A 25,745-nucleotide genomic window follows, 5' to 3' on the forward strand; every position below is an offset into this window, starting at 1 on the left:
TTTCAGTAAGATTTTAGGTTGCAGCCTGCTGGAGCACAGCAGGTGAAGTTGATGTTCACTGATTACAATCAGCTGCAGACTCTGGTGAAAAAAACTGTGAACTGTCTCACTCTTCATTTACAACAAAGACGGCGTCATCGTTTAAATGAAACAAAGCAGCAGAGTTTTCCAGTGTTGCTAATGCTATCAGCTAACATGCTGTTTAACTTGTTAGCTAGCAGTGATGGTGGGAAGGTACAGAGATCCGTCAACAAACAAACAAAACAGCATCACAGCGATAAGAAGCAGTTCACCTTCATGAAGGGAAGAAGAAGAGCTTCAGATGATGTGAGTCAGATACACCTTCTGTCTGTTTGTGTGTGTATAACTTGTTGCTGTGTAACTGTGGATGTCACTGAGGTTATATTCCGTGATTAGTGGGTTTATCCAGCTAACTTTGGGGGTTTAGTCTCACCAATCATCAACTGCCAATCACAGACTTTCATAACGTTTTGTGGGGGGAATTATTCGTGTTCTCTGGGTCATTCTCTGGTCATCTTCTATCCTGAGAGCAGCAGGTCATGACCTTTCTATTTCAGAGTGGTTCATCTCTCTGTCTACCGGTTGGCTGGCATAAGCAGCTGTCTTGATAAGGTCGGCTGTCTCCTATGACAACCGAGGTCAGCTGGAGATATGCTGCTTTGTGCAGACGGTCAGACTGGTTTCCTTTTACTCTGCCTTGCACTGTGACCTTCAGTTAACTTTAGTCAGCATAGTGTCTTGTTTATAGTTCAATGCCCAGTAGAGGCATAGATGAGTTAAGAATAACCTTATTTAGAGGTAGTCAGGGTTTGGCAGAACTGAGCAGCATTACACAGTTGCTGTGTCTCAAATCGCATACTTCTGTACTTACACTTAAAATTTTGAGTGCATAAGTGCATTCACACTCAGAAGTGTGGAAAAATGAGTGAGTACCCAGATGGTGCATTCAAAACTGTCAAAAAGTTGAGTGTGGAACTATGGACACTTCTCGGCCTCAATGGTCACCATCTTGGCTACGTAGCGGAAGGGGAGGGACCACTTTTCAAACTGGAAAGGGCGGCTAAGTACGTTGTAACTACGGTGAACATCGCTACATTATACAAATGTAAGTTATACATGGGTGTATAAATAGGTAGAGGTCTGTCTGCATTGAAGTGATGAGTATAGTTTTAGCTCAGTAGTCAGCGCAGTCGTCTATGATCTGGGAGACTCCAGTTCAAGACCCGGTGTGGGGACCTCCTTCATAAGGTAGTTTATTCATAAATACTTACTTTAACACTTGTAACACTTTAATTTTCTGAAATTAAAAGCATAATAAAAACAAAAAAAGGATTTTTAAGCCTCTTTCCAGTTTTATTCGAATACAAATACAGATACAAATAATTTTTCTGCCTCAACAAATACAGTTACAAATACAAATACTGGACTCTCTGCACATCCCACCACATGTTTCTCTAACCTTAACAAAATGATCATTTTAATCATCTTTAACTTAAGCTAACCAAGACCTGAACCACAGCGCTGTCACATCATAAAACATTATTATTGTTTAACAGTGATGTGTAACAGTTTTATAAAACACAGACAGATGATGTCGTCCTGCCGATAGAGACGCCAGATTAGAAAACACTCCTATGTGTCGATCTGGAGTCACATGATCAAACCACGGATCTGCTTGTTTCATTTGGAGGACGTATTTTAAAATAAGGAACTGACGAATCACTAAAAAAAGACTCAAACTCATATTTGTCTTTTACCCAGATTCCCATTATTTATTTATTTTTATTGTACTTTTGGGATGCTTAAACAAACAATAACACAATGAAGGGCATACAGCACAACAGCATGTCAACAGTGTCAATAAGTCTGAAGTTACAGTCGTTATTTAACATGAATCTATGAATGATCAGCATGTCGATTGATTCTGACTGAACATCTAAACCTCGTCGTGTCGGAGCTTCTGTCACAGCTCAGCGAATGAAGCTGAACTGACTTCCTGTTACAGGCTGCTGCTCTCCGGAAACTAGACAGAAAATACAAACTGGAAACATCAGGAAAGTAACTCGCTGTGTAGGCTGGACGTAGAGTTTACTTATTTTATACTGATTTATAATTCAATTAATGAATTTAGGAGACAAAATAAAATTAATTAATTGTGATTTCTTGAGCTGAAAACCTGAAGTCTCAATGTTTTTTCTTGAGCTGTTGAGACTCATTTATATGTCAGTAATACCTGAAGTCAAAACCTTTTTTTTTATCATATGACTTAAGAAAAGTTGATATTGTTGATTAAAGCAGCAGTTAAAACATGAGAACTGAAAGGTGTTTCAGACGATCAATGAACCTGCTTGTTGGAACAGAAACCTGGTGTACAGCCCCAGAGCATGTTGGGAAATGTAGTCCATTAAGTAGAGTGAGTATTATTGGTGATTGCTGCCATTTACAGGATTATTTATCTGCAGTCTGTTTAACTATCCAGAGTCACAAAGATGTAACTCATGCTTCATGAACCAGATGTTCTTGTTTTGTCTTGTTCAATTTAAGTTCAATTAATCTGTTTTTAATCAATGAGTTTAAGGGAGAAAATTTAAAAAAAAACTGAATGAAGCACTAATGTAAAAACACAGTAAATCCTTTCTATTAGTTTCATATAGAAGAACAAACACTCCCATTGATTACTGGAAACTCTTCTCATAATCACTGTCTTTGTTTAATAAGAGTGTTGCTATGTGATAAAGTGGTTATAATTCAAATCAAAGACACATTTCCCTTCACCATGTTAATAAAAGTAAAGTTATAATATTGATTATAGATTCAGTCCCTCCAGGAACTTGTTATCTGCAATAATGAGCGCGGGGCATTCAGGGACTTAAATGAGTGTAGGGCATTTAATAACTAAAATAAGCGTGGGGCATTCAGGAACTAAAATGATGAATAATGTCACTTTTTCCAGAAACCAATCTCAAACAAACACATAATTAGTTTGATTTGATTTGAACACAACACATGTAGCCTGATCCTAAAATACGCTGCAGCAGTGGTCACACCGGATTTCACTCCCTGTTCATTTCCTGTCTTTTTACCTCCGTTTACGAGTAAATTTCACCTGCTGAAATCTGATCTGACTGTGCTGTGTTGTGTTTCTGTGCATTTTCAAAAATGTACTATACCATTAACCACAATTTCTCCATCTGTGGTGTTGAATCAAAAATACTTCTGCTCAGATCTGCTCTGCGAGACTCGCTGGTCTAATATATTTAGTGCAAGCGAAGAGAACAACAGTCTAATGTACTGAGAGGACAACAGGACATCAGCAGATCGCATTATAAGTAAACCTCCCACCGGAATGTGAGGAGCTGCCAGATGTGTTTACTCAAAGTAAATTTGCATTCAGACAGGTCTTTAAAAAACTGAATTTCTAGTAAAGGTGACAGCTGGACAGTAAACAGAAGACTGATGTTGGTGCTGGGGGAGAGCTTTCACAAAAAAAGGTCAAATTAGAAGAAATCTTGCAAACTGCAGGTTGTCAATAATCAGAGAACCTCTGCGAGGTCCTGGAGGGGCTGAGTGAAGATGATGCATCGTTCTAAAACTGAAGGGATTCAGTTATCCAGGCTCGGAATGATGATGATGATGATGAATGATGATGATAATTGATGATGATCAGGACGAAGCAAAAATCTTGAATCATTCTGAAGGTGGGCAGCCGGTCAGTCGCCATAGTAACGACCTGAGGAGACAACCAGAACAACTCAGATTGGTTAGCTCCAACATCCTGACCAGATGTACCAATCAAGCGGCAACCTCCGAGGCTGAAGTGCCAAAAACCTGCATTCTCTCTAACGGCCAGCAGGGGGCGACTCCACTGGCTGCAAATAGAAGTCTGATTGTATGGAAGTCTACAAGAAAATGACCCTACTTCTCTCTTGATTTATTACCTCAGTAAACTGTTTCCTAATGAGTTTATGGTCTCAATCGCTAGTTTCAAGTCTTCTTCAATACAGCATGATGTTCATTTTGTAAATTATGGCCCCATTTGGAGTAAAATAGACGATAAAGCAGCGTATGCTTTAGGGCGTGGCTATGCTGTGATTGACCTGTCGCCAGGACGGTGACAACGTTGCTTACGTAATGTAAATACAGCGTATAGGTGTAGCTGCTGCTATTTCACAGCGTGTTTTCAGTTCACTAAAGTTAATTGTAACATTGTGGTCGCCTAAAAAAAGTCTTGTTCAGCGTTCGGTTGTAATAAAAGAGTCGGATGATCAGTTTTTACGGTGAGTACATTTTGTTTTAACGGTTTTAGGCCTGTTTTTCACTAGCAAAGATTAGCATTAGCATTATCACTGTTAACCATAGAATGTAATTGCACTGTGCTAACCACGCTAGCAGCTAGCGCTATGGTCAGCCCCACCCTCTCATCCAAATATAATAGAGTCATAATTGACCTTGTTTGCAGTTCGAGGTGTCCTGTCAACAGTTTTACAGACGTCTCTTTTACGATGGCGGTCTATGGGGAAAATGCCTTTTGGGCCAGTGTGCATCACATGACAGACCCAGGAAGTTGTTATTACACGGTTTGGCCACTATGTTGTTCCTGCAGGCTTAGCTCCATCACACACTATGTAGCCACGAGGCCACGCCCCCTACTGTCGCTGTCTGTCACCATAAATGAACTCGACACCACAGACGAACACTGACCTGTAACTGTGTCCTGATGTGAGCGGTCAGCAGCTGAGTCTTACCTTAAGTGCTCCAGGACACGTTGATGAAGGCGGGATTCTCATCTTAATATTCAGGCCTGACGGATCTCTTCCTCCTCCTCCCTCGCTGGCATTTCTGCAGTAATATTAAAGACAGAGACAGGTCAGGTGACATTTCTATTCATTTATTTACATCAGAGCTGTAGTTATTAACCATAGACAACAATGTAAATCAAATACAGTGTGTGTGTGTGTGTGTGTGTGTGTGTGTGTCGTACCGGCACACAGCTGGGGTTGTTCTTCAAACACAGCTTCATTTTGCAGTTGAGGAACACGCCGCTGTCACTCCCTTTAAACTGGAACATCTGGAAGGACACGATGGTTCCTGTTCCCTTTCCGTTACCAACGACCTTCACCGTGCTGTCCTGCGGGTTCCCACAGCTGCTCAGAAACAGGAAACACATGGCGTCACATGACATCACACGACATCACACGACATGACATGACATCACACAACCAGGTACTTCAGTCCAAAAACAAAGAAAACCAATTTAAGTAATTTTGAGTGAGATCTTCAGACAAAATTCATGAATGACTAATAAAACATGTTGTTCTGTATAATAATAAGATTAATAATAATGATAAGGGAGGAATTAGAATAATACTAATTAAATGCTTTTCAAGCTTCTGAGTCAAAGACTGATGGTTCGTATTGGTTTGGTTATTGGTTCTTATTTATCTACAAGCTTCAGTTTCCACTAATCACAAACTGGGAATCGAATATTCAATATTAATCTTCTGGCTGTGAGACAGCAGCTAATGAGGATCCCAACAAACAAACAAACAAACAAACAAACAAACAAACAAACAGTGAGTGTGTGTCATTGTTTGCAGTCTGTGCACTACGACTTAACTATTAATCTGTTGTTGTTTTTTTAACAATTTTTATTTATTTTAGTTATCAATGTTTACAATACATTGCAAGACAATAATAATAATAATAAAAAGGGAAACAAACAGCCAGACAAATAAAAAAGCAGTAATAACCAATCAGGAAGAACAGAGCCTGCGGACAGTTATGTAGAATCTCTTCTTTCATTTTCAACTTGTATGTAAGATGCTCCATCACCAGTATATCATCTATAACTGACATCCATTGTTTGCTACTGGGGGTTTTTCAGTAACGGCCTTCCTCCCAGTACGTTGCAGAGAACCGAGTGAACGTTCCCCCAGAAAGGCTTCACATTCGTACATTTCCAAAAAAAATGTGTGTGTGTGATCTGGATCCATGCGGTTACACAATCTCCAGCAATTGAATTCTCTCCGTCTCAGAGACTGTGACGTATTTTGGTGTGTTTTCCACCAATCATACCAAATCATGCTCTCTAGATTCTATCTATTCATCTGTTTTAAATGTGAAAGAGTGCAATCTTCAAATAGCTGCACTACAACAGCTACAACAAGCTGTAGGAGCTGAAAGGTTTTGTCAACTGGTAAAATTACTCAGCTGCAGCTGATTAATATTAATCCTGTGAGTTTCAGCGGTGAAAGAAGCACTGAGACCTTTTACTTCAATGTAAAAGTAGCAACAGCCAGATTTCCATCCAGATGTTGCAGAAACTTTAACCAATTTTCCAGAATATCAGGAAAAGAAAATTTGAATGAATGTTTGTTTCTATCCGCTGCTGTTGTGTGATCACAATTATCACTGATGTAAAGTAGATGGAGGCAGAAAGCCACCAACCGTTCATTGGGTTTGATTAATGTTGCCTACAACTGAATGTGCATGTGTCTGTGTTCCAGTCTTGAAACAAACCCGCTCTACTCACCCGTCTTTGACGAGGTCGTATTTCAACCCGTCGCCACCGGATTGCTCGTCGGTTGCGTAGCAGGAGTCGGTCACCAAGGAGATCAAGTTGCCGTCCAGCCCGTCGGTTTCCACGTGAATGTAGATGGTCTCGTCCATCTGGACGCCTTTTGAAAAGTCAAGCGGTTGAGTGCAGGCGAGGTCGGCGCACATTTTTAGAGACAGAGTGTAATTCCAGGATCCAGACAAAATCTGCTGCATCGCTTTGCTGCGCACACACACACACACACACACACACACACACACACACACACACACATATTTGTCACATTCCTTAACTTTAACCTAAAAACCAAGTCTTGCAGTCAGGCTGAAATTTGAACTCACTGCTTGTGGAGGAAAATATAAACTATGACGACACCAAAAGAAGATTAAACTCATTTTGGGAAACGAGTCACTACACAAACACTGCTGCGGTAGCGTACTCCGTCGCTACTGTTGCTTCCCCCTTCAGCTCTGGCGAACCAATCATTGCTGGTTGACCTAAAACACATCACTACTGGTGTGCCAGCGTGGGAACGTTGCCACAGAAACCAGATTTAAAAACTGTGTATACTGCGAAATACAGTGAGATTGACCTGGCAGTGATGGGCTTAGTCAGCATTGTGTGAACTCGTCCTGCAGTCCAGCTTCAAGTACAAGTCGTGTTTATTTCCTGCGGTGGCCCTCTGCTCTGCCACAGGAGTTTAAAGAGTAACTTAAACTACCTGAAAGTCTTGTTTTTGGATGCTTGTGTCACATACACCGTGTATGTAGTGTATTCCACATCCTTTCATCAACTTTTCCTTGTTGTTTAGTTAAATTCAACACATGAGCTCTTCTTCTTGCTGCCATGAGGTTGTTTTCTAGTGCTTTTACTTGTGACTGGTTTTGACATTTTAGTTTAAAGCTATAATATGTAATTATTCCACATTAAAATGTCTAAAAACAACTATGTTATATATTTGTTTATCCCAAATGTTTCCAACAGTTTTCAAACCCAGAGAAATCTGTCATTTAATCAAAGTAACGGACCGTTTCATTTGGTCGCATGTCAATGGCGTCATACCTCCTCTACCAAAGAGTAAACACGCACGAGATGCATACGGCGGCGCTGTGTTTGTCCGCTACAATGGCGTCTACCAAAGAGTAACTTACACACATACAAGATAATACATCGGCGTTGTGGTTGTTCCACAGAAACTGTTATAAATTGACTTTTATTCAGTTTTAAGCCAAATTTTCATGATAAATTTAGGTGGTTTTTAACTATATCTTTCAGCCGGATGAAGGATTTTAGTCATTGGACGTCTGGATCTTAAGTTATCAGAGAAATAAACTGGACAAATGTTAGCAGCAGCTCGGCTAACAGCCCCTCCAGGAAGTCCAGTGGTCACCAAACATCGTCGGAGAAATATTGATTTTTTTTTGACGAAACAGCTTTAATTAGTATTTTAACGATTTTAATCTGCGTGTACGTTTGTTTTTGGAGAGGAGGAGACCTCTGCGGATAATTTGGCTCCCGGGAGAAACCGACCGACAGTTATAGTAGAAATAAACCGAACAAGTGTTAGCAGCAGCTCGGCTAACGGCCCATAACGGACGTCCGGTCATCGCCGAACATCGTCGGAGAAACTGATTTTTTTTAGGTGAATCAGTTTTATTCAGTGTTTTTACCTGTAATCTCCGGCTCCGTTTGTTCTGGAGAGGAGGAGACCTCTGCAGGTAAAAACATCCTGAATGATGAACACTGGAGTAATCCTATCCCGGTGAAGCTGGTTATTTAACGAGGAAGACAACAACTCCCATGATCCCTTGTTACTTCACACCGTCATCACACTCCGTCTTTTGTTATTGTTTTGATTGAGACCCCTAGCGGCTGAAATTACATATTGTACATTTAACACCTAGAAAACTGTTGATAGCAGCACAATTTCAGCCCTAATTCTGCTTCATCATGCTGGTGGAAGCAGATTTTTCACTTAATAATTTTAGGGAATAACAGTTTCTACCTGCACAGACAGATGAGCCTCCACACTTCTGTTATTAACGACGAGTCCTTCATAACAGTTGTGACGTCGGATGGTTAATCCTGCTGAACTACTCACCCGCCTTTTATTTTGAAGTTGATGTTCTGGAGTTCTGGCTGGATGTAGAAGCAGGAGATGTCCATCTGGACCGAGCCGTGGCGAGACACCACACCTGACGAGGCGTTGATGTCTGTCCTGATGGTGTTCTTGTAGATGATTTTTTGGTTTTCCGCCTGCGGATTCACAAGGATTCAGACGGTGTTACTGCGTGATGTTATAGGTGCAGATGTTACAGATGTTACAGAAAATATGTTTTGCTAGAAACGTAATGCTGGAAGAATCACGTTTTCACTCAACATAATGAGAAAATGTTGTTAATTAATGTATTTGTCAAGTCGACACTGAACGTATGAGTGAAATGTTCACGGACAATTTATTTCTTTTTTTTCTCCACCAGAATATCTGATCTTTCAGTAAAACATCGGCGAGTAGAAAATACTTTTTATGGTTGTGTTGAGGCACTGGCAGCAGTTTGTTAAACTCAGGGAAACATGTTTAACATTTAAACGAAAGGACGACCATCACTAATCTGAACCAAAGTGCTTTTGTTGTCTAAACCTATAAATACGCTGGACTCAGGATGTGAACCCGAGTCTCTACTGTCAGATTCCAGATCCACCCCGACCTCCTCCCTCTGAATTCAGAGCGATATATTCATGTAGCACTTAATTTATTTTTTAAAAAAAACGCTGCCTGTGAACATAATCTACGTTCGCCAAAGCAAGTTAAAAACAGTTTAGTTGTATATAAACGTAATTTCTATGAGATGCCAAAATCGGAACGGGAGGGAGCTGTGTCTGACAACTTTTAAAACTTTTCAAAACAGGCAACACAGAAATCATGTCCACTTAATGCAAGTGTGTGCAGGCGGGAAAGCAGGCGAGGGTTGAACTTTGCTCTTAAAGGACCAGTGTGTAGGATGTAGTGGCATTTAGTGGTGAGGCTGCAGATTGCAACCAACTGAACACCCCCTGACTCCCCTTCCAAGCATGTAGGAGAACCTACAGTGGCTGCGAAACAACAGACATGATGGAAACTTGCTGTGTGTCTTTAATACATGTTATAATAAGTCATGGTTGTTTCTTTTCATAACAATAAAAACAATAAAAATCATGATGAAGGTTAATATTGAATTAAATCCCCGTAAACTACAATAATAATAATAATAATATTAATCTCACTGAGAGCAGCTTTGATTGTGATCTTTGCACCGACTCTACAGCAGCCACCAACGCTGCAAGTTCTTGGTGTCAAATGAAAATCAAGAAATATAAATGAAAACCAAAATGATCCTGAATTAGATTTTCAATTTCAAACACCTACCTGACCAGTTCAATAAATTAACAGATCTAAATCCACCAAACAAAGGCTTAGTGTTTATACAACATGCAATATTTAGTCAAGATAATGTTCGATGGTGTTAGAAGAAATATTTGTATTTGTTGACTTAAAGGTGCAGTGTGTAGGATTTAGCGTGAAATGCAAAAGTTCCTGTCTAGAGTCAGTATTCGGTTTGTCCGTTTTGGGCTACTGTAGAAACATGGCAGTCCAACATGGCGGGCTCCGTGGAAGAGGACCTGCTCCCTCTGTATATATATAACACAATAATGAATATTAAATTCTACACTAAATTCTACACACTGGTCCTTTTAAGCTCTCTCTTCATTTAAATGCTGACAAGTTTCAGCAAAACAATTTGATAATAATATGAATCAAATCACAAAACTGCTTCTGTCATTTTTGTCATGTGAACAACACCATGAATGTCTTTGATCAGGTTTACTGAAGCAATAATTCCCTTGTCTTGCAAATGAACGGCAGTCTGAGGCATTAAAATCAGACATTCATGGAGTTATTATTATAACAAAGGTTCAGGAACAAGACCACGCCCCTCTCGTTCACTAATTCAATCACCTGCGCCTCACTGATTCAATCATCCGTGCATACCTATATATGCGTGTCTAACCCCTTTCTCTCCCATACGTCTCAGTTCGTACGGGAGAGAAAGGTAATAAGTAATTCTTCTTGTCCTATTCTAGGAACCACAGGGGGATGACGAAGCAGAAAGCTCATCAAGACACGTGTCCTCCACCCTGAGTCTCGACCCCCGGGTTCCTAGACGCTCCAGCCTCTTTGTGATTCCATTTGGTCCCCGGTCGTCCCAACACCATCGACCCCCTTCATCCCACTGTACACGACCCAGACCAACCTTCGGCTCCCATTCATCCCCCGACAATCGACCCCTTCATCCCTCTCCCCGATCCGCATCCAGCCCACCATACACCCTCCTCATCAATCCTGAACCCTCAGGACAATCCAAATAAATCTACTTTTATACCGTTCAAATGGCGTGGTCTTTGTTAGTGAACTAGTGTTGCACATGAAAAGTGCCGGTAGAAGTTCTGTGAAGAATAAAAACGAAGGCTTCAGAGAGACTCCCCTGAATCTGACATCAATATACTCTTCATTTAGTGTATTTAGTTTATAAAAGATGCCCACCAAGACAATCGTCCCGCAGTCTTTGTTGCTGTTGAAGCCAAAGTTCACCATGTGGGTCTTTTCATCCATCTGACCTCTGCAGGTTTTGTCATTCAGGTGTAAGGTAGAGTAGTCGATGCCTTTTTCCGCCAGGAGGCAACCAGCCAGAGAAACTGAAGCGGAGTTCCTCCTGCAGACCGTCGGCTCGCCTGAACGCCGGAACAGACATACAATACATACAATATTTAGAATATCACCAGCAATTGTGGACATTCTCACTTATGAAATATTCTTTTGGTTTCAGTAATGACTAATGGCTCAGTAAGGATTCAGCTTCCACATGAGAACAGATAAACACATTAAAGGAAGTTTACAAAATGGACAAAAATCACCTAAAAACTGAAACTACAGACAAAAACATTAAAAAAAACTTGTCAGACATGATGGCTTCGGTCCATGAAATGAACAAAATAAATGAGAAAATGTCAGTGTTGTTTCAATGTGAGTTATGAATCCTTCCTGTCTTATTATTTACTCACTTTTAATTAATTTTTTTGTTCTTGTTTTCGTTTATTTATTTCAACAAACACATTTCAATATGATTTACATAAGACTGAAAATAGTCAGCAGCTCATTTCTGACCAATGTGGTAACAGATACTTGTCTGACTGTATGTGCACACTGTCTGATTTTTATTTTTTTATCTGTATTCCTGAATTGTGTTGTGACCTTGTTAAACCATCTTGCAGGTCTGTTTATTTATCTGTATTTGTAACCCTGGTAGACTTTGCTTTCAGGTCTAGTTTTATATCTGTATTTCCAAAAAAAGTGAGAAATATTCACATTTAAGAGGCTGGAATCAGAGAATTTGGAATTTTTCGATCCATTTTCTGTCGATCGGAGTTTGAATTTAATGTAAACAAATCTCATGATGATGCGTCAGGTGATGGCGGCCGTCTTACCGAAAACTCCCATCGATCTGTATTTGGAGGCAAAGTTAGCGCGACAGAGGCAGCGAGGTTGACCACAGACGTCTTCACCGCAGAACTCATGAGCGCTGCAGACGGTGTCCTGACAGAAACCCTGAGGGGGGGCTACAGAGACAGAGAGGGAGGCGGGGGGGTCAACGTTAATGAACCAGAGAATAAAAGAGGATGATTGGTAGGTCTTGATGAGACGAATAATTGAGTTTTGGTTTGATCTCTCTACGACATTCCTACGGACCATGGTGGCCATTTTTGTTACATAGGTGGTGCTAGAGAGCACATTTTGGCGCTTTGGGGGTTAATTTTTACATTTTATCAAATTTTTAACCAGACCTGATGTGTGTGCCAAATTTGGGGTCAAATTAAGGGTTTAAGTCCCGTAATAATAAAGAAAGAAACAAACAAACAAACACACGAAAAACAACAGGGTCCTCGCCCTTAGGCAGAGGACTACTGTAAAACAGTAGGACTACTGTTTTACAGAGGACTACTGTTTTACAGTAGTCCTCTGCCTTTTGGGCTCGGTCCCTGATAAATGTGTTTCAGTGAAACATGTTTGAGCTGCTGTTGTCTTTATGTTCAGACTGCTGTCAGGAATGTTTCAGCTCCCACTGAGGACGACTGACTCGGGACTTTTGCATTTATCTCTAAGAAGCTTTGCTTAAATGTAACTCTCACTTGAAGAGGCTTAGTGAAGGATTTAAAGATTCATTTTGGGACTTATTTCATCACGTAAACATGATGTTTTAACAACTTCAGGTTGTGTTGTTCCTGTCATATTAAGGCCGGTCTTACAGCAGCTGGCCTTTGACTTCCAGCCTTCCGGCATGTTGCTGCTGTACGTGCTGCAGGCTCTGGCGTAGGCCACCAGGAACTGACACTGGAGACCGTCCACCGCCGGGTATTTGCACAGCATGTTGGTGCAGGCGGTGATGAACGGATTTGGATCGATGTGGTCGTGGCAGGAGGTGAAGGGAGCCTCGTTCAGGAGATTACAGCTGTTGGGACATAAACAGAGGTGGAAGAAGTATTCAGAGTCTTTACTTATCTAATATATTATGTCATTCTATCATTCTTTTAATAGCCAGTATGAACAGGAGGAATGATTACAGCGAGGAAAACCTTTCACTGTTCATATGGACACCTGACTGCTGTTTAAGACACACCTCAAACACTATGAACTCGTCCTTTTTAAAACCAGATAAACCACCATTTAAATGTGACTCATATTTTATGTATTTGGACTTGGAACAAGTATCTGAATGAAACCATCTGAGTAAAGTGCCTCAACTATTCACTGCTTAAATTGTATTTTATAAAATTATCCAAAGTTAAGTTGTTTTCAAATGTAAAACCTTAAACTGGAAAATACCCAGTAACTACAGCTGTTAGATAAATGTAGCAGAGTAAAAAAAAGGACAAAAGTTTTCCTGATGAAATGTGGTGAAGCAGAAGTTTAAAAATAAAGTACAAACACCTAAAATTCAAATGGATATAATTGCTTTTGTTAATTAACAACATGCTCTTTGGCCTGAGTAACACTCAGTTAGTACTGTAGGTAGTAAGATAGTTAGCCGGGCATGCTAAAGTTAGCATTGTAGGTTATTTTTAAATCCATTTCTCACACTTGCTGTCATGTTTTTGTTATTGGGGCTAAAAAGACTCTAAAGTAAACAACCAGAGGAGAGTGTGACGTGTGTTCAGGTGTGTTCAGGTGCATCTCTGCTTACTGTTCAGCCATGGTGGTGCAGTTGATCTGACTGTCAGCAGGCTCGCTGTACTGCGTCTCACAGCTAGGGGGGGCGACAGACAAACAGCAGGAGGTCATGTGAACACATACAAACATAGAAAGCAGTGGCAGCGGTCAGCGGGACGTTAAGGGTAGAGACGAGGTTTTTACCTGTCAGAGCTGTACTCGGAGAGCTTCGCTTCACTCAACTTGCTGGAGTTCACACATGAACCCTGCAGGGGAGCTGGTCCTGCTCCTGGAGGCAGATTTACACACTAGTCAGTCACATCTGAGACATTTTACTGCCCAAGGCAAGATCAAAAACCAAGGTCAAGATAATTAAACAGCACAGAGGCAATAAGAACACACCAACATTAAACCAGTAGCTCACATCATATCGCTACCCATCACAAAAGAAAGATTAAACTCAAAACAGCAGCTTGAAAACCAGGAAAACAGCTAATTTAAAACATCCAGCAGGAGAAATGTTTTATGTTTACCAGACATCCACAGGTGATCTTTTCACTTTGGTGCTATAATAACTTGATTTTTTTATTTAAACGACAGGTTCACAATCTTTCAAATCCGTCTTAAAACAACAGTCGGTCAGTCAGGAAGTATAGTAACAAAAAGAGGGACTTTGGCACTAAAAAGACTGTAACGTTGAAAGATATCTACTTGATTTGACTCATTTGGACGCTGAAGCTTCATATTAGCTTCAGATAAACTTTTAAATACATTTTTTGCACAGAAGGAGGACTGTGGATTTTGTCCTCCATCACTTACATTGTATGAAGGGATCTTCTAATGGTCAGTATGAACAGGAGGAATGATTACAGCAAGAAAAACATGTTTCAATGTTCATTTGGGCTCCTGACTGTTGTTTTAAGACACACTTGAAAAATTATGAACCTGCCCTTTACTTCAACTTTACTCAACTTCTGGTCAGGAGGCAAATTTCCAACCAAATGCAGCTCAGATTTCTACAAAATTTCAAGAAAACCATCTAAATGTTGTGAACACTTGTTTCCATCCACTCAGCATCAGGTGTACAGTGTGCAGGGATTTCAGTGCGACTTTTAAAAGTATGTTGGTCTGAAATTAATTACAAAAGATGTCATGATAACTAGAGCTACAACGATGAGTCAATCGGCAACTACTTTGATAATCGATTTAATAATTTTAGTCATTTCTTAAACAAAAAAGCAAACATTTTCTGATTCCAGATTCACAAATGTGTTGATTTGTTGCTTTTCTTTGACATAATGACAGTAAACTACATTATCTGACTGCTGGCTGGACAAAACAAGATATCTGAATATATCTCCGTGAGCTGCTGGAAATTATATTGGACATTTTTCAGCTTTTTCTGACAATTCATAGACTTAAATGATAAATAATCCGCAGATTGATCGATAATGCATATCTTCGTCTTTCTTAACTCAGCTGTGAAGTGTCCTTGTACCTGTCATGTGAATCTGTGCGGTGTTGCCATCAAAGAAGATAGAAGCGTTGTATTTGGAGAGCGTCATCTTTGCGGTGACTCCGGTGTGATCCTTAGAGAGCTCCACGCCGTGAATCAGCTGAGTCGAGCTGTTCAGGCTCAGCGCCGAGTCGTCCACCTGCAGAGATATAAAGACGAGGAACAAACACAGCTGAGGAGGAACCTCTGATCTGTCCCATTAGAGCTGAAACAATTGATCGGCTAATAAACAGATGGTAAGCAAGTTCAAAACCTGAAGGTCGTCAGGCTCAACTGAAATGTATAACTGAGTATCATCAGCATAGGTGTTGATGTTTTGCTGCCTGTTGACCTGATTTCATTGGAAAGTTTAGCTATTTTAGATGCTGGTGTGGCCTTTGAAGTGATTCAAGCTTTTTAACTTACCTGAGCTCCCCCGCCTGGTCCCAGTTGAATGTTAACGTCTTTCTCATCCAGATGCAGAATCACATGGTCCAAAAAATTCACATCTTTACGGCGGCGTTCCTGGAAGACGGCCAGCAGCTTGAAGCCTGTGTCTGATATCAGAGTGTACGCACAGCGATCCAGGACAGAGCCAATATTTCCACTGATATCAATGACATCGGAGCCGCTCACAGTGCAAATGGCGTCCAACACACACCTGACAGGGGTGGTGAGAGAGAGGTAGCATTGATGAAATAACTGACACGAAACGAGACATGAAAACGTGTTACTACTCTGTTTACAGCTTCGCTAGCTTGTTGTGATCATATCACATTTCACAACCTCTTAACTTTGTATTGAAGTTCTTTGAGAAATTCATAATGTAGCACAAAGTGCAGAGGTTGTGATATGTAGCAAAACAAGCTACCAAAGCTGTGAACAGAACCACATTTCTGCCAAGCAGGTAACTTCCAGTCTGAAAAGTGAAGCCAATGCGGAAGTGCCTTAAACTTGCATTCTTTCTAATGGCAAGCAGGGGGCGACTCCACTGACTCTAAAAAGAGGTCAGATTGTATGGAAGTCTATAATAAATCAAGAGAGAAGTAGGGTCATTTTCTCATAGACTTCCATACAATAGGTTGTCTTTTTGGAGTCAGTGGAGTCTCCCCCTGCTGGCCCTTAGAGAAAATGCAGGTTTAAGGCACTTCAGCATTGGCTTCACTTTTCAGACCTGGAGCTACCTGCTTGGTAGCAAGCTAGCTAGTTAGCCTAATCCTGCATAAGAACAGCAGTTAAAACAACCAAATAGCTAAAGTGTCAGTAGAAACAGAACACTGAATGTGTAAAAAAGAAGCCTAATAAGTGTGTATGATGATTCAAAAATTAACAAAGTTCCCAAGGAAAATTAGTCTCTGATGCACTGCAGTATTCACAGGAAACAATCCGTTCAAAATTTCAGTTTTACTCAGACTTCCTGCAGGTATTGACTTCACTATTTGGGTTCATTATGCACTGAATATAAGATGAAACATCCATGAAATATATCAGTTTGTCAGGGGTCGTCAGTTTACTCAGTGGTAAAATAGATCTAAAAACATGATCAAATATGCAAATATATGTCTCATCTATAAAATTGTTCATGGCATGGCTCCTCTCTCACTCAGTTGCTTTGTTAGTCAACAAGTAAATACAAATCGGATTACAAGAGGAAACTGCATAATCCCACTAAGAAAATCTGGTTTCAATCAATGAAAGCAGCACATGAAAGGAACGCTGCACCAGCCAACAGTGGTCCTATATCAGGCTAAATTATTGTCTTTAAAAAGATAAAACTGACTTGGCTTAAATACTTAAATGTGGGTGTTTGGTGCAGGAAACTGTAGTGCTGTAAAATTTCAAACTTCTGATTTGGGGCAAAGACAAGTTTTAAACTATGGGACATCTCTAGTGTCATATGGGACATATTTACTGTCCGTTGCCCTGGCAACGCCCTCCTGGGCCACAGGAACTGATGCTGAGGGCGGCTGAAGCATTGCAGGTTACAACACGTGCCTTAGAGTCGCACCCCACCACGCTGCGTTCATAGAAAACACCTGAAACAAAACACAGACGACTGACTGAAATAACAGCAACATTCAAACGTTCACCCACGTTACAAAAAACATAAAATAAGATCGAAATGTAATTAAATTGAATTTGGTTAAATAAAACTAAATTCAAGTAAAATTTAATTATAAATGAAATTATACTAAAATTGAAGAAAAAAATGTAAAAATGTAATAAAATAAAATAACTGAAGTTAACTGAATTGAATTAAAACCTAAATAAATTAAAGAATTATATAAAAATAGTTTAAATAAATAAATTTGAGTACAATAAAACAATATAAAACAATTTAATGTAATTAAAATGTGGTAATTAAGCGCTTAAGACATACAGCAACGTCCCCACTTTAATTCTTTATTCTTTTTCTTGTAAAAGTAAAAATGGGGGAAGAGAGAATCAAAAGGAGGGAAAATTAACACCTAATTCACTTCATTTTCATGACTTTTTATGTCAATATCGTCACTGAGGCCAGGATATCCAAGTAACAAGTCCTTCCTTTCTTAAAAAATGTATTTCTGTAATTTAGGTGAATTGACCCTTTAAGAACCACCAGCTCTGCTAACCTGAGTGTCTGCATCCGCTCATGTCCTTGTAGTACGCAAACTGTTTTTGTGTGAAACTCCATTGTTGCAACCGATCACCATCGACCTGCACATCGACGGCCTGCAGAGGAGTGACAGCACATCAGGAACATCAAACATGTCAAACTCAAACACATTTTAAGATGTGACAACGCTGTGGTTGAAGTCTGGTTACGTTCAGGCACTAAAACACTTGATTGGCTTTAGGGAAAGATCATGGTTTGGCTTAAAATAAGGTTATTTTAGAGTCGGGGGACGTTTGTCAACATGGTTACAATAATAACCACGTGGTTAAGACGAGAAGACGATCGCTGACTCGTAACTGGAAACAGGAAGTGAACAGCGTTCTCTCGTATTAAAGTCAAGCCCCCAGGAAGTGTGCCAAGATTTGAAGCCACTTTGACATAGTGGCCAAACGGTGGAATTGCAGCTTCCAGTTCCAACAGGGGCCCAAGAAGCATTTTTCTCACATATAATCATGGGGAAAGGAGCAGCTGGTGGATAAAATGGTGGATAAATTCTTTTGAGTGTCACAATCTGCGCAAAATTACTTGTTTAATTATCAGAATTACATCCATTCGGTCCGATAACATTTGGAAAGTCTAGAAGGGCTGCATGATTGAATTATTGTATTCCCATTCAAGTTAGCAAGAGGGCTAAACTGGAAGTTAGCCCATAGAGCTCAGTATGTTTTCATCGGGTAATTTCTTTACAGCAGGAAGTGTTTTTTTGGCTTCTTCTGAAGCTAATATGAAGCTTCAGCGTCCAAATGAGTCAAATCAAGTAGATATCTTTCAACGTTACAGTCTTTTTAGTGCCAAAGTCCCTCTTTTTGTTACTATACTTCCACCTGCAGCTCAACAGGGAAACACTGTCTGAGGAAACACAAAGAGGGAATTTGATGCTAAAAAGACTGTAAATGTGTCAGATATCCACTTGATATGACTAACTCAGACTGCTGAAGCCTCATATAAGCTTCACAGAGACTTTTAAATGACTGTGTGGACACACTGTGGATTTTATCCTCCATCACTTAGATTGTAAGTGTATTATGAGGGGATCTTTTAATGGTCAGTATGAACAGGAGGAATGATTACAGTGAGGAAAACCTCTTTCACTGTTCATATGGACACCTGACTGCTGGTTTAACACACTTGACAAATTGTGAACCAGTCCTTTAAACTGACTTCTCTCCAACTATCTCACAGGTTTACTTACCAGAGAACTCAGTGTGAAGGACTCAGTGAGCTTTACTTGCACGGCTGCTTGGTCGTCAAACGGGCGGAGATGGTATTGAATCTGGAAACATGAAGCTGTCAGGAATCGATTTGTTCTGAGATATTCAGATGTCTGCTGATGAAACTGCACAGTACTCACATGATCATTGGAGTCCTGCAGATTCAGGACCACGCGGCATGGAGACGAACCTGTGAGCTGTTCCAGAGACATGTGATAATCTGAACCAGCGTTAATCGTAACGGTTTCTATTTTCCATGAAACCTTGGTGACTCCATTGTAAGTTGCCAGGAGACAGTCGTTTTTGGTTCCAGGACTGTAAGGTCCAGTGAAACAAACTGAGAGTTTGCCTCCGCTGCTGCCCACCTGCGAACATCAGAGAGACACAACAAGTCAAACCACAACACTGATGGAGGGGAAGCCGGTTTGGGGTTGAATGCAAGGAACTGAGATCGAGCTATCTCTTGGGAATTCTCGACAAAATCTGCTCCCACTTCCTGGAAAGAATACCTGTGTGAATGTGTAGTTCAGAGGCCAGATGCATAAAACTTATACGAAGCCAGAAACATGCAGACCCGTTCCTTTCATCAGATTTATAAACCTGTGCATGCACAAGCCTGATTTCCACAAATAGATGTAGACACAACTTTAATCAGGTATTTGCATATCAATACACTTCCTGTTTCACCAGTCTTTAAAGAACGGGTTCATAAGTTTACCAGTGTGTCTTAAAACAACAGTCAGAAGCCCAAATGAACAATGAAACATGTTTTTCTTGCTGTAATCATCAGTAAATAAACTCATTCACTGTTTCATCAACACCCTCGACCCCGTTCTGGCATATAGCATTAAAATTGAACATTTAATAGTCTTTCCACAGAATCTTCGTTTGTGGAACCATTATTTAATAACTTTTGAATTCCTATTACTGGACTACACACCATTAGACTAAAATGTCATCACTAGATGTCCATCTGATGGTGCTGTAGCTAAATTTAAGGAAGCAATTCCATCGGTATTAAATTCACTGCCATGTCTCAATACTACCGAGGACTCTTATGCTAATTTTAATTTTAATCCCAAATTGATAATCTTGTTGATAGTGCTGCAGGCTCATTGCAAAAAACACTTGACTCCATCGCCCCTTTAAAAAAGAAGATAATAAAACATAAGAGGTTAGCTCGGTGGTTTAACTCCCAAACCTGTAAATTAAAGCAAAAATCACAAGAATGTAAAAGGATTTGGCGTTCAACCAAACTAGAAGAATCATACAGGAAGGCCCTCTGTAAGGCCAGAGCCACCTATTACTCATCATTAATAGAAGAGAATAAAAACAGCCCGAGGTTTCTTATCAGCACTTTGGCCAAGCTGACAAAGATCCATGTATTCCTATAACTCTCAGTAGTAACGACCTCATAAGCTTCTTTAATGATAAAATTCTAACTATTAGAGATAAAATTCATCACCTCACAGGAACACAGGAACCTTAGAAACAGCTATTAAACCTGATATATATTTAGTAGGAATGTGACTAAATACAAATACGTTATTCGGCAAAGCACAAATAGTGGGGTTTTCATGAATATTTGTTTCATATAAATATTTTTAAAATCAGTCACAGTCGCTATCTCAGTGTCTCTCCTCTGCTCCGCTGTGACGTCGACCAGCAGGTCTCAACGAGGGGAGTCACATCCACCTGCTACATGACGCATATTTCTTAATTTAGACATCACTTTAATTTTCATCTTTAATTTTCTAAAATTATAAGTGTAATAAAAACAAAAACAAGATTTTTAAGACTCTCTCCACTTATTCAAATACAAATACAAATAATTTTAACAGATACAAATACTGGGCAATGTGCACATCCCTAATATTTTATTTTGTTTTTCTCTAATTGACCTTCCTGAACTAACTTCAACGATTTCTTCATCTCTCTTAGACCCCGTCCCTGCCAGGCTGCTTAAGGAAGTCTTACCCTCACTTAGCGCTTCTTTACTAGACATGATCGATCTGTCTTTGCTAACAGGCTGTTTTAAGACACACTTGAAAAATTGTGAACGCGTCCTTTAAGCCTGTCAATAAAAAGGTGAGGTGCCACTGCAGTGATGGAGGTTTGATTCGTCTGTACGTACGTTACTAGACCAGTTATCCAGGATCACAGTGTTTGAGCCTGAGGATGCTGAACCTGAACATGTAAATCTGCTCTTTATAAATCAACTTTACTCACATACAGTTTGTCGTAGAGCTTTCCAAAATACGGGATGCGACAGGTGCTGATGTCGACTTCAGCCGGGAGCGAAACAGGATCTGCAGCTGCAGACGTGAAGACACGACGAGAGTTCAGACATAAAGTCAGTCAGCAGGTAGAATTTATGAAAAAGTATAATATTTTTGCAAAAGTTGTAATTTTATGCAAGAAAAGTAAATATTGCAACATTGAAGTAATTTTAATGCTAACTTTAAAGAAGAACTGTTGCAATATTATGAGGTTAAAGTCTTAATATTTAGAGAAAAATATTTTGAGGAAAAAAGTCAAAATGTTGAGAAATTAAAAATTAAAGCTGCAAAAAGATTTTAAATAGTCAAAATATTTCAAGAAAAATTTAATATTTTTAATAAGATTAAAAAAAACTTCAATAAATTCAAATAAATGTAATCATATTTTGAGAAAAAATATCCTAAAAATGTGATATATAATATTATATTATTATGTAATATTCCAAGAAAAAAGTTGTAATATTTTGAGATCAAAGTCGTTCCTGTTTCAGAATTAAAGTTGTAATATTCTGAAGGAAAAAAGTTGTCATGTTTTGAGATTAAATTTGTAACATTTCAAGATTAAAGTTGTAATTTTTCAAGAAAAAGACGTAATATGTTACGATTAAAGTCGTAATATTTCATGAAAAAAAAGTTGTTTTGAGATTAAAATAATCGTCTTACTTCTTTATTCTCAAATTATTAGTTTTTCAGAGCTGTGAGTCAGTTGCAGTCAGGTGTGTTTACCTGTGAGCCGGCTGAGTGCGGCCACGCAGAGCAGGAGGCGGAGCATGTCGGAGGCCAATCAGCTGACAGAATCAGCTGAAACACAGTCGGACAGAAAGTCACATTTAGTGTGTTTAGAAGCAGCTGACTCAGCTAATCAGAGAAAACCTCACTGTGACTTTAACACATCAGATCTGTTTACTTCCTGTTTCCAACCACTGACTGTATATAAATGTATTTATTTTATTTTACAGTATTTTTACTGTGCGGTATTAATATTTTTACTTAAGAAAAAAGTACGTCTTCTACCGCTGCCAATACCAACGTTTAGTTAGAGAAACATTGAAAATAAAGCAAGACAGAGTTTCTCTGCAGCCCAGAAATCACTAAATCTGCCCCTGACCAGACTTTAACCACAGCGTTGTCACATCATAAAACGTATTTATTTCCCAACAGTGACGATTCATCGGCATCGGTACAGACGGATGATGTGTTTCTGCTGATAGAGGCATCAGATCAGAAAACAGTCTGTCCTTTTAATCTGTAGGAGCCATTACATCTCTACTTTAAAAAAAAACAGACAGATCCAAATACTGATATTAAGTTTCATGCCAAAGCTTCAGCTCCTCAGTTGGAACCATATCAAAATTTTCCGAAAAGCAGTGTCAGAGTTAGAACAAATATCCAGGGGGGGCAAGAGGCTTACAGCATGGTGAAAGTTAAACCAAATCACAAAAATAGTGCATTCTCTACACTTTCCCAATAATCTAACAAAAAATACAATGATAAATCACTTAGGTGTAAATAAAGGCATGGACAAGCACGTTTTACCGAAATGTTTGACTGAAAACACACGTAATAATAACACATAACGAGCTCACAGCAAATGAATTGTTGAATAAAAAGAACATTTCAGATTTACATATACCTGGCCAGTATGAACAGGATAACAAGTGAACTTTAACGTAAGCCTGTGTAGGCCTAAATAACATTAAATATCAAATGCATTCTCATTAGAACAGCTTCCATTCGTCTCTCAGCTTCCTCGTTAGGTCTCGTAAAATGTAAAAACGTACAGTGTTAGGCCACAGCGTTGTAAGTCTAAATATTTACAACTAATTTTAGATTTTCAGTCATTTATAATGGATTTCAGTCATCGCTACAAATACACTGATGGGAGAAAACATATGCTTTTATACAAGTGAGGTGCACTTCACTCTGCCAAAAAGTCCTCTAAACGAAACGATCAAGTGTATTGTTTGACCATGTGACTGCAGAACGACGGCAGTAATGGATGTATTAAGGAGGACTGGATATCGCTTTCGAGGATGGCGCCCATTCATTCCTATGAAAGTTGCTCAGTGACACATGAAGCCAAAAAAGTCTGCCACGCTTCCATGGCTCGGGCACACTGAGCATGCTCAGTAGAGTCCGAGACTTCCGCCAAATGTGCTTCCACTGGCTGACTTCCTGTTGGCAGCTACAGGTGAGGTTCAGGTGTGACGACGGTGAGAAGTGTTCCAGTGATAGATGGTGATAGACAGACGTTCCATCCAATCACCTAACAAGTATGTTTTGAAGTGCCCGCCCCTTTCCAAACTGTTTCCATGGACAACTTCTCACATGGTTCTGTGTAACAAACCATCTGACGTGTCAGTTTAAAGAAGGACATCGGTTTAACGAATTACGTCAGGTTAATGAATGACGTCAGGTTAGCGAATGACGTTGGTTTAACGAATGACGTCAGTTTAACAAATGACGTTGGTTTAACGAATGACGTCAGGTTAACGAATGACATCAGTTTAACGAATGACGTCGGGTTAATGAATGATGTCGGGTTAATGAATGACGTCAGTTTAACGAATGACGTCGGGTTAACGAATGACGTCGGGTTAACGGATGATGTCGGGTTAACGGATGACGTCGGTTTAACAAATGACGTCGGGTTAACGGATGACGTCAGTTTAATGAATGATGTCGGTTTAATGAATGACGTCGGGTTAATGAATGACGGGTTTAATGAATGACGTCGGTTTAATGAATGACGGGTTTAATGAATGACGTCAGGTTAACGGATGACGTCGGGTTAATGAATGACGTCAGTTTAATGAATGATGTCGGTTTAATGAATGATGTCGGTTTAATGAATGACGGGTTTAATGGATGACGTCGGTTTAATGAATGACGGGTTTAATGAATGACGTCAGGTTAACGGATGACGTCGGGTTAACGGATGACGTCGGGTTAACGAATGACGTCGGGTTAACAAACAATGCCTTTGACTTGTGAATGATGACATGAATAAATGAACTGCTGAGAGTTCATTCAACTCATAAAATTAAGTATTTAAAGAAATGTGATCGGCACTTTTTTGTGGTTTGAAGAAAGTTTGAAGAAAACACAAATGGAAACTTGTTGAAGTTGTTATAGTTTCTTTCTGTAACAATAAAAACAATGCAGACCATAATAAAAGTTGCACTCTGATAATTAGCTCACTGAGAGCAGCGTTGTTCATTATCTACTGACGCTACAGAGCAACAGCAGCAGGTGGTTATTAATATCAAATGAACTGACTCTTCACACTGAAATATCAATGAAAAACAATTTTAATCACAATTTCAAGCAATGACCTGAGCAGTTAAATAGGTTAATAAATCTAAAACTACCGAACAAAGACAAGAGTTTAAACAACCTGCAACACTTAGTCAACGTGTTATTTGTATTTGTTGGCTTTTTTAAGCAGCTCTTTCTCTCATGTTGAAACTGAAACAACAAGTTATATTTTACAGTGTAAAGGTGAAATAGCATGAAATCTTCTCTCTTCTTCATTATTTATTTATATTTAATTTATTCAAACACTCTGTGTCTCTGTATTAATGATGAAGAGAGTGAAGCCAGTTTGGTTTTTAGATGATATTTTCTCACCTGACTCGACAGTTAACGGAGTGATTTTACGGATCCTGTTTGTCTTTGTGGTCAAACAGACGGAGACAGAAGAGTTCAGGTTGTTTTACCTTCTCAAGGATCAGGGACACGATGCTGGATGCTGAGACGTCCTTCTTAGACTGATCGGTGTGTGTGTTTGTGTTTGTGTGTGTGTGTGTTTGTGTTTGTGTGTGTGTGTGTGTTTGTGTTTGTTTGTGTGTGTGTGTGTGTGTGTGTGTGTGTGTGTGTGTGTGTGTGTGTGTCTCCACCCTGATACACTCTCAATATTCAGATTCTTCTTGTGTTTGTGTCGTCACAGACTGGTTCAACCTGCAAGACGAGAATTTAAAAACTATTAGACGCATTCAAATCTTTTACATAATTAAAAGTACCAACACAAAAAATAACATTTACTCAAGTTCTGTACTTAAGTACAGTTTAGAGGTACTTGTACTTTACTTGAGTATACATATATATCCCAAGCGACAGCAACATCAAGAGGAAGGAACACGAGAAGATCGAAAAATACCAAGGGCTGAAAGAGGAGAAAAGATGTGGGGAGTAAAGGCAACAGTGGTGCCAGTGGTAATGGGAGCACTGGGGGCTGTAACTCACAAACTGGGAGAGTGGCTCCAGCAGATTCCAGGTACAACA

The 25,745-nt window shown here is 39.6% G+C and overlaps 1 protein-coding gene and 1 long non-coding RNA gene across 5 annotated transcripts; one reads left to right on the forward strand and one right to left on the reverse strand.

Annotated features, from left to right (window-relative positions):
- On the forward strand, nucleotides 1–5,086 carry LOC121896461. Its single transcript, XR_006096006.1, has 3 exons — nucleotides 1–327; nucleotides 4,625–4,887; nucleotides 5,013–5,086. It is a non-coding gene; the product is annotated as an uncharacterized LOC121896461 (long non-coding RNA).
- Nucleotides 1,675–25,226, reverse strand: LOC121896460 (alpha-tectorin-like). Of its 4 annotated transcripts, none has more exons than XM_042410378.1 (18): nucleotides 25,092–25,226; nucleotides 22,188–22,262; nucleotides 21,412–21,497; nucleotides 19,164–19,547; nucleotides 17,928–18,027; nucleotides 17,228–17,351; nucleotides 15,742–15,976; nucleotides 15,319–15,475; nucleotides 14,025–14,109; nucleotides 13,855–13,917; nucleotides 12,920–13,122; nucleotides 12,101–12,232; nucleotides 11,160–11,347; nucleotides 8,679–8,833; nucleotides 6,554–6,799; nucleotides 5,003–5,165; nucleotides 4,767–4,860; nucleotides 1,675–3,751 (listed from the first exon to the last, which is right to left on the reverse strand). In XM_042410378.1, the coding sequence occupies exons 2-17, from the start codon at nucleotides 22,231–22,233 to the stop codon at nucleotides 4,810–4,812; spliced, it is 2,418 nt and encodes an 805-aa protein (XP_042266312.1). In that variant the 5' UTR covers nucleotides 22,234–22,262; nucleotides 25,092–25,226; the 3' UTR covers nucleotides 1,675–3,751; nucleotides 4,767–4,809. The 4 variants fall into 4 exon arrangements, with proteins under 4 accessions (XP_042266312.1, XP_042266313.1, XP_042266315.1 ...); XM_042410379.1 differs by lacking the exon at nucleotides 25,092–25,226 and having other exon boundaries at nucleotides 19,164–19,244; nucleotides 19,323–19,547; nucleotides 22,188–22,420; XM_042410381.1 differs by lacking the exons at nucleotides 12,101–12,232; nucleotides 25,092–25,226 and having other exon boundaries at nucleotides 22,188–22,420.
- Nucleotides 25,227–25,745: the final 519 nt, after the last annotated feature.

Source organism: Thunnus maccoyii, chromosome 4 (genome assembly GCF_910596095.1).
Source record: "Thunnus maccoyii chromosome 4, fThuMac1.1, whole genome shotgun sequence".
NCBI lineage: Eukaryota > Metazoa > Chordata > Actinopteri > Scombriformes > Scombridae > Thunnus > Thunnus maccoyii.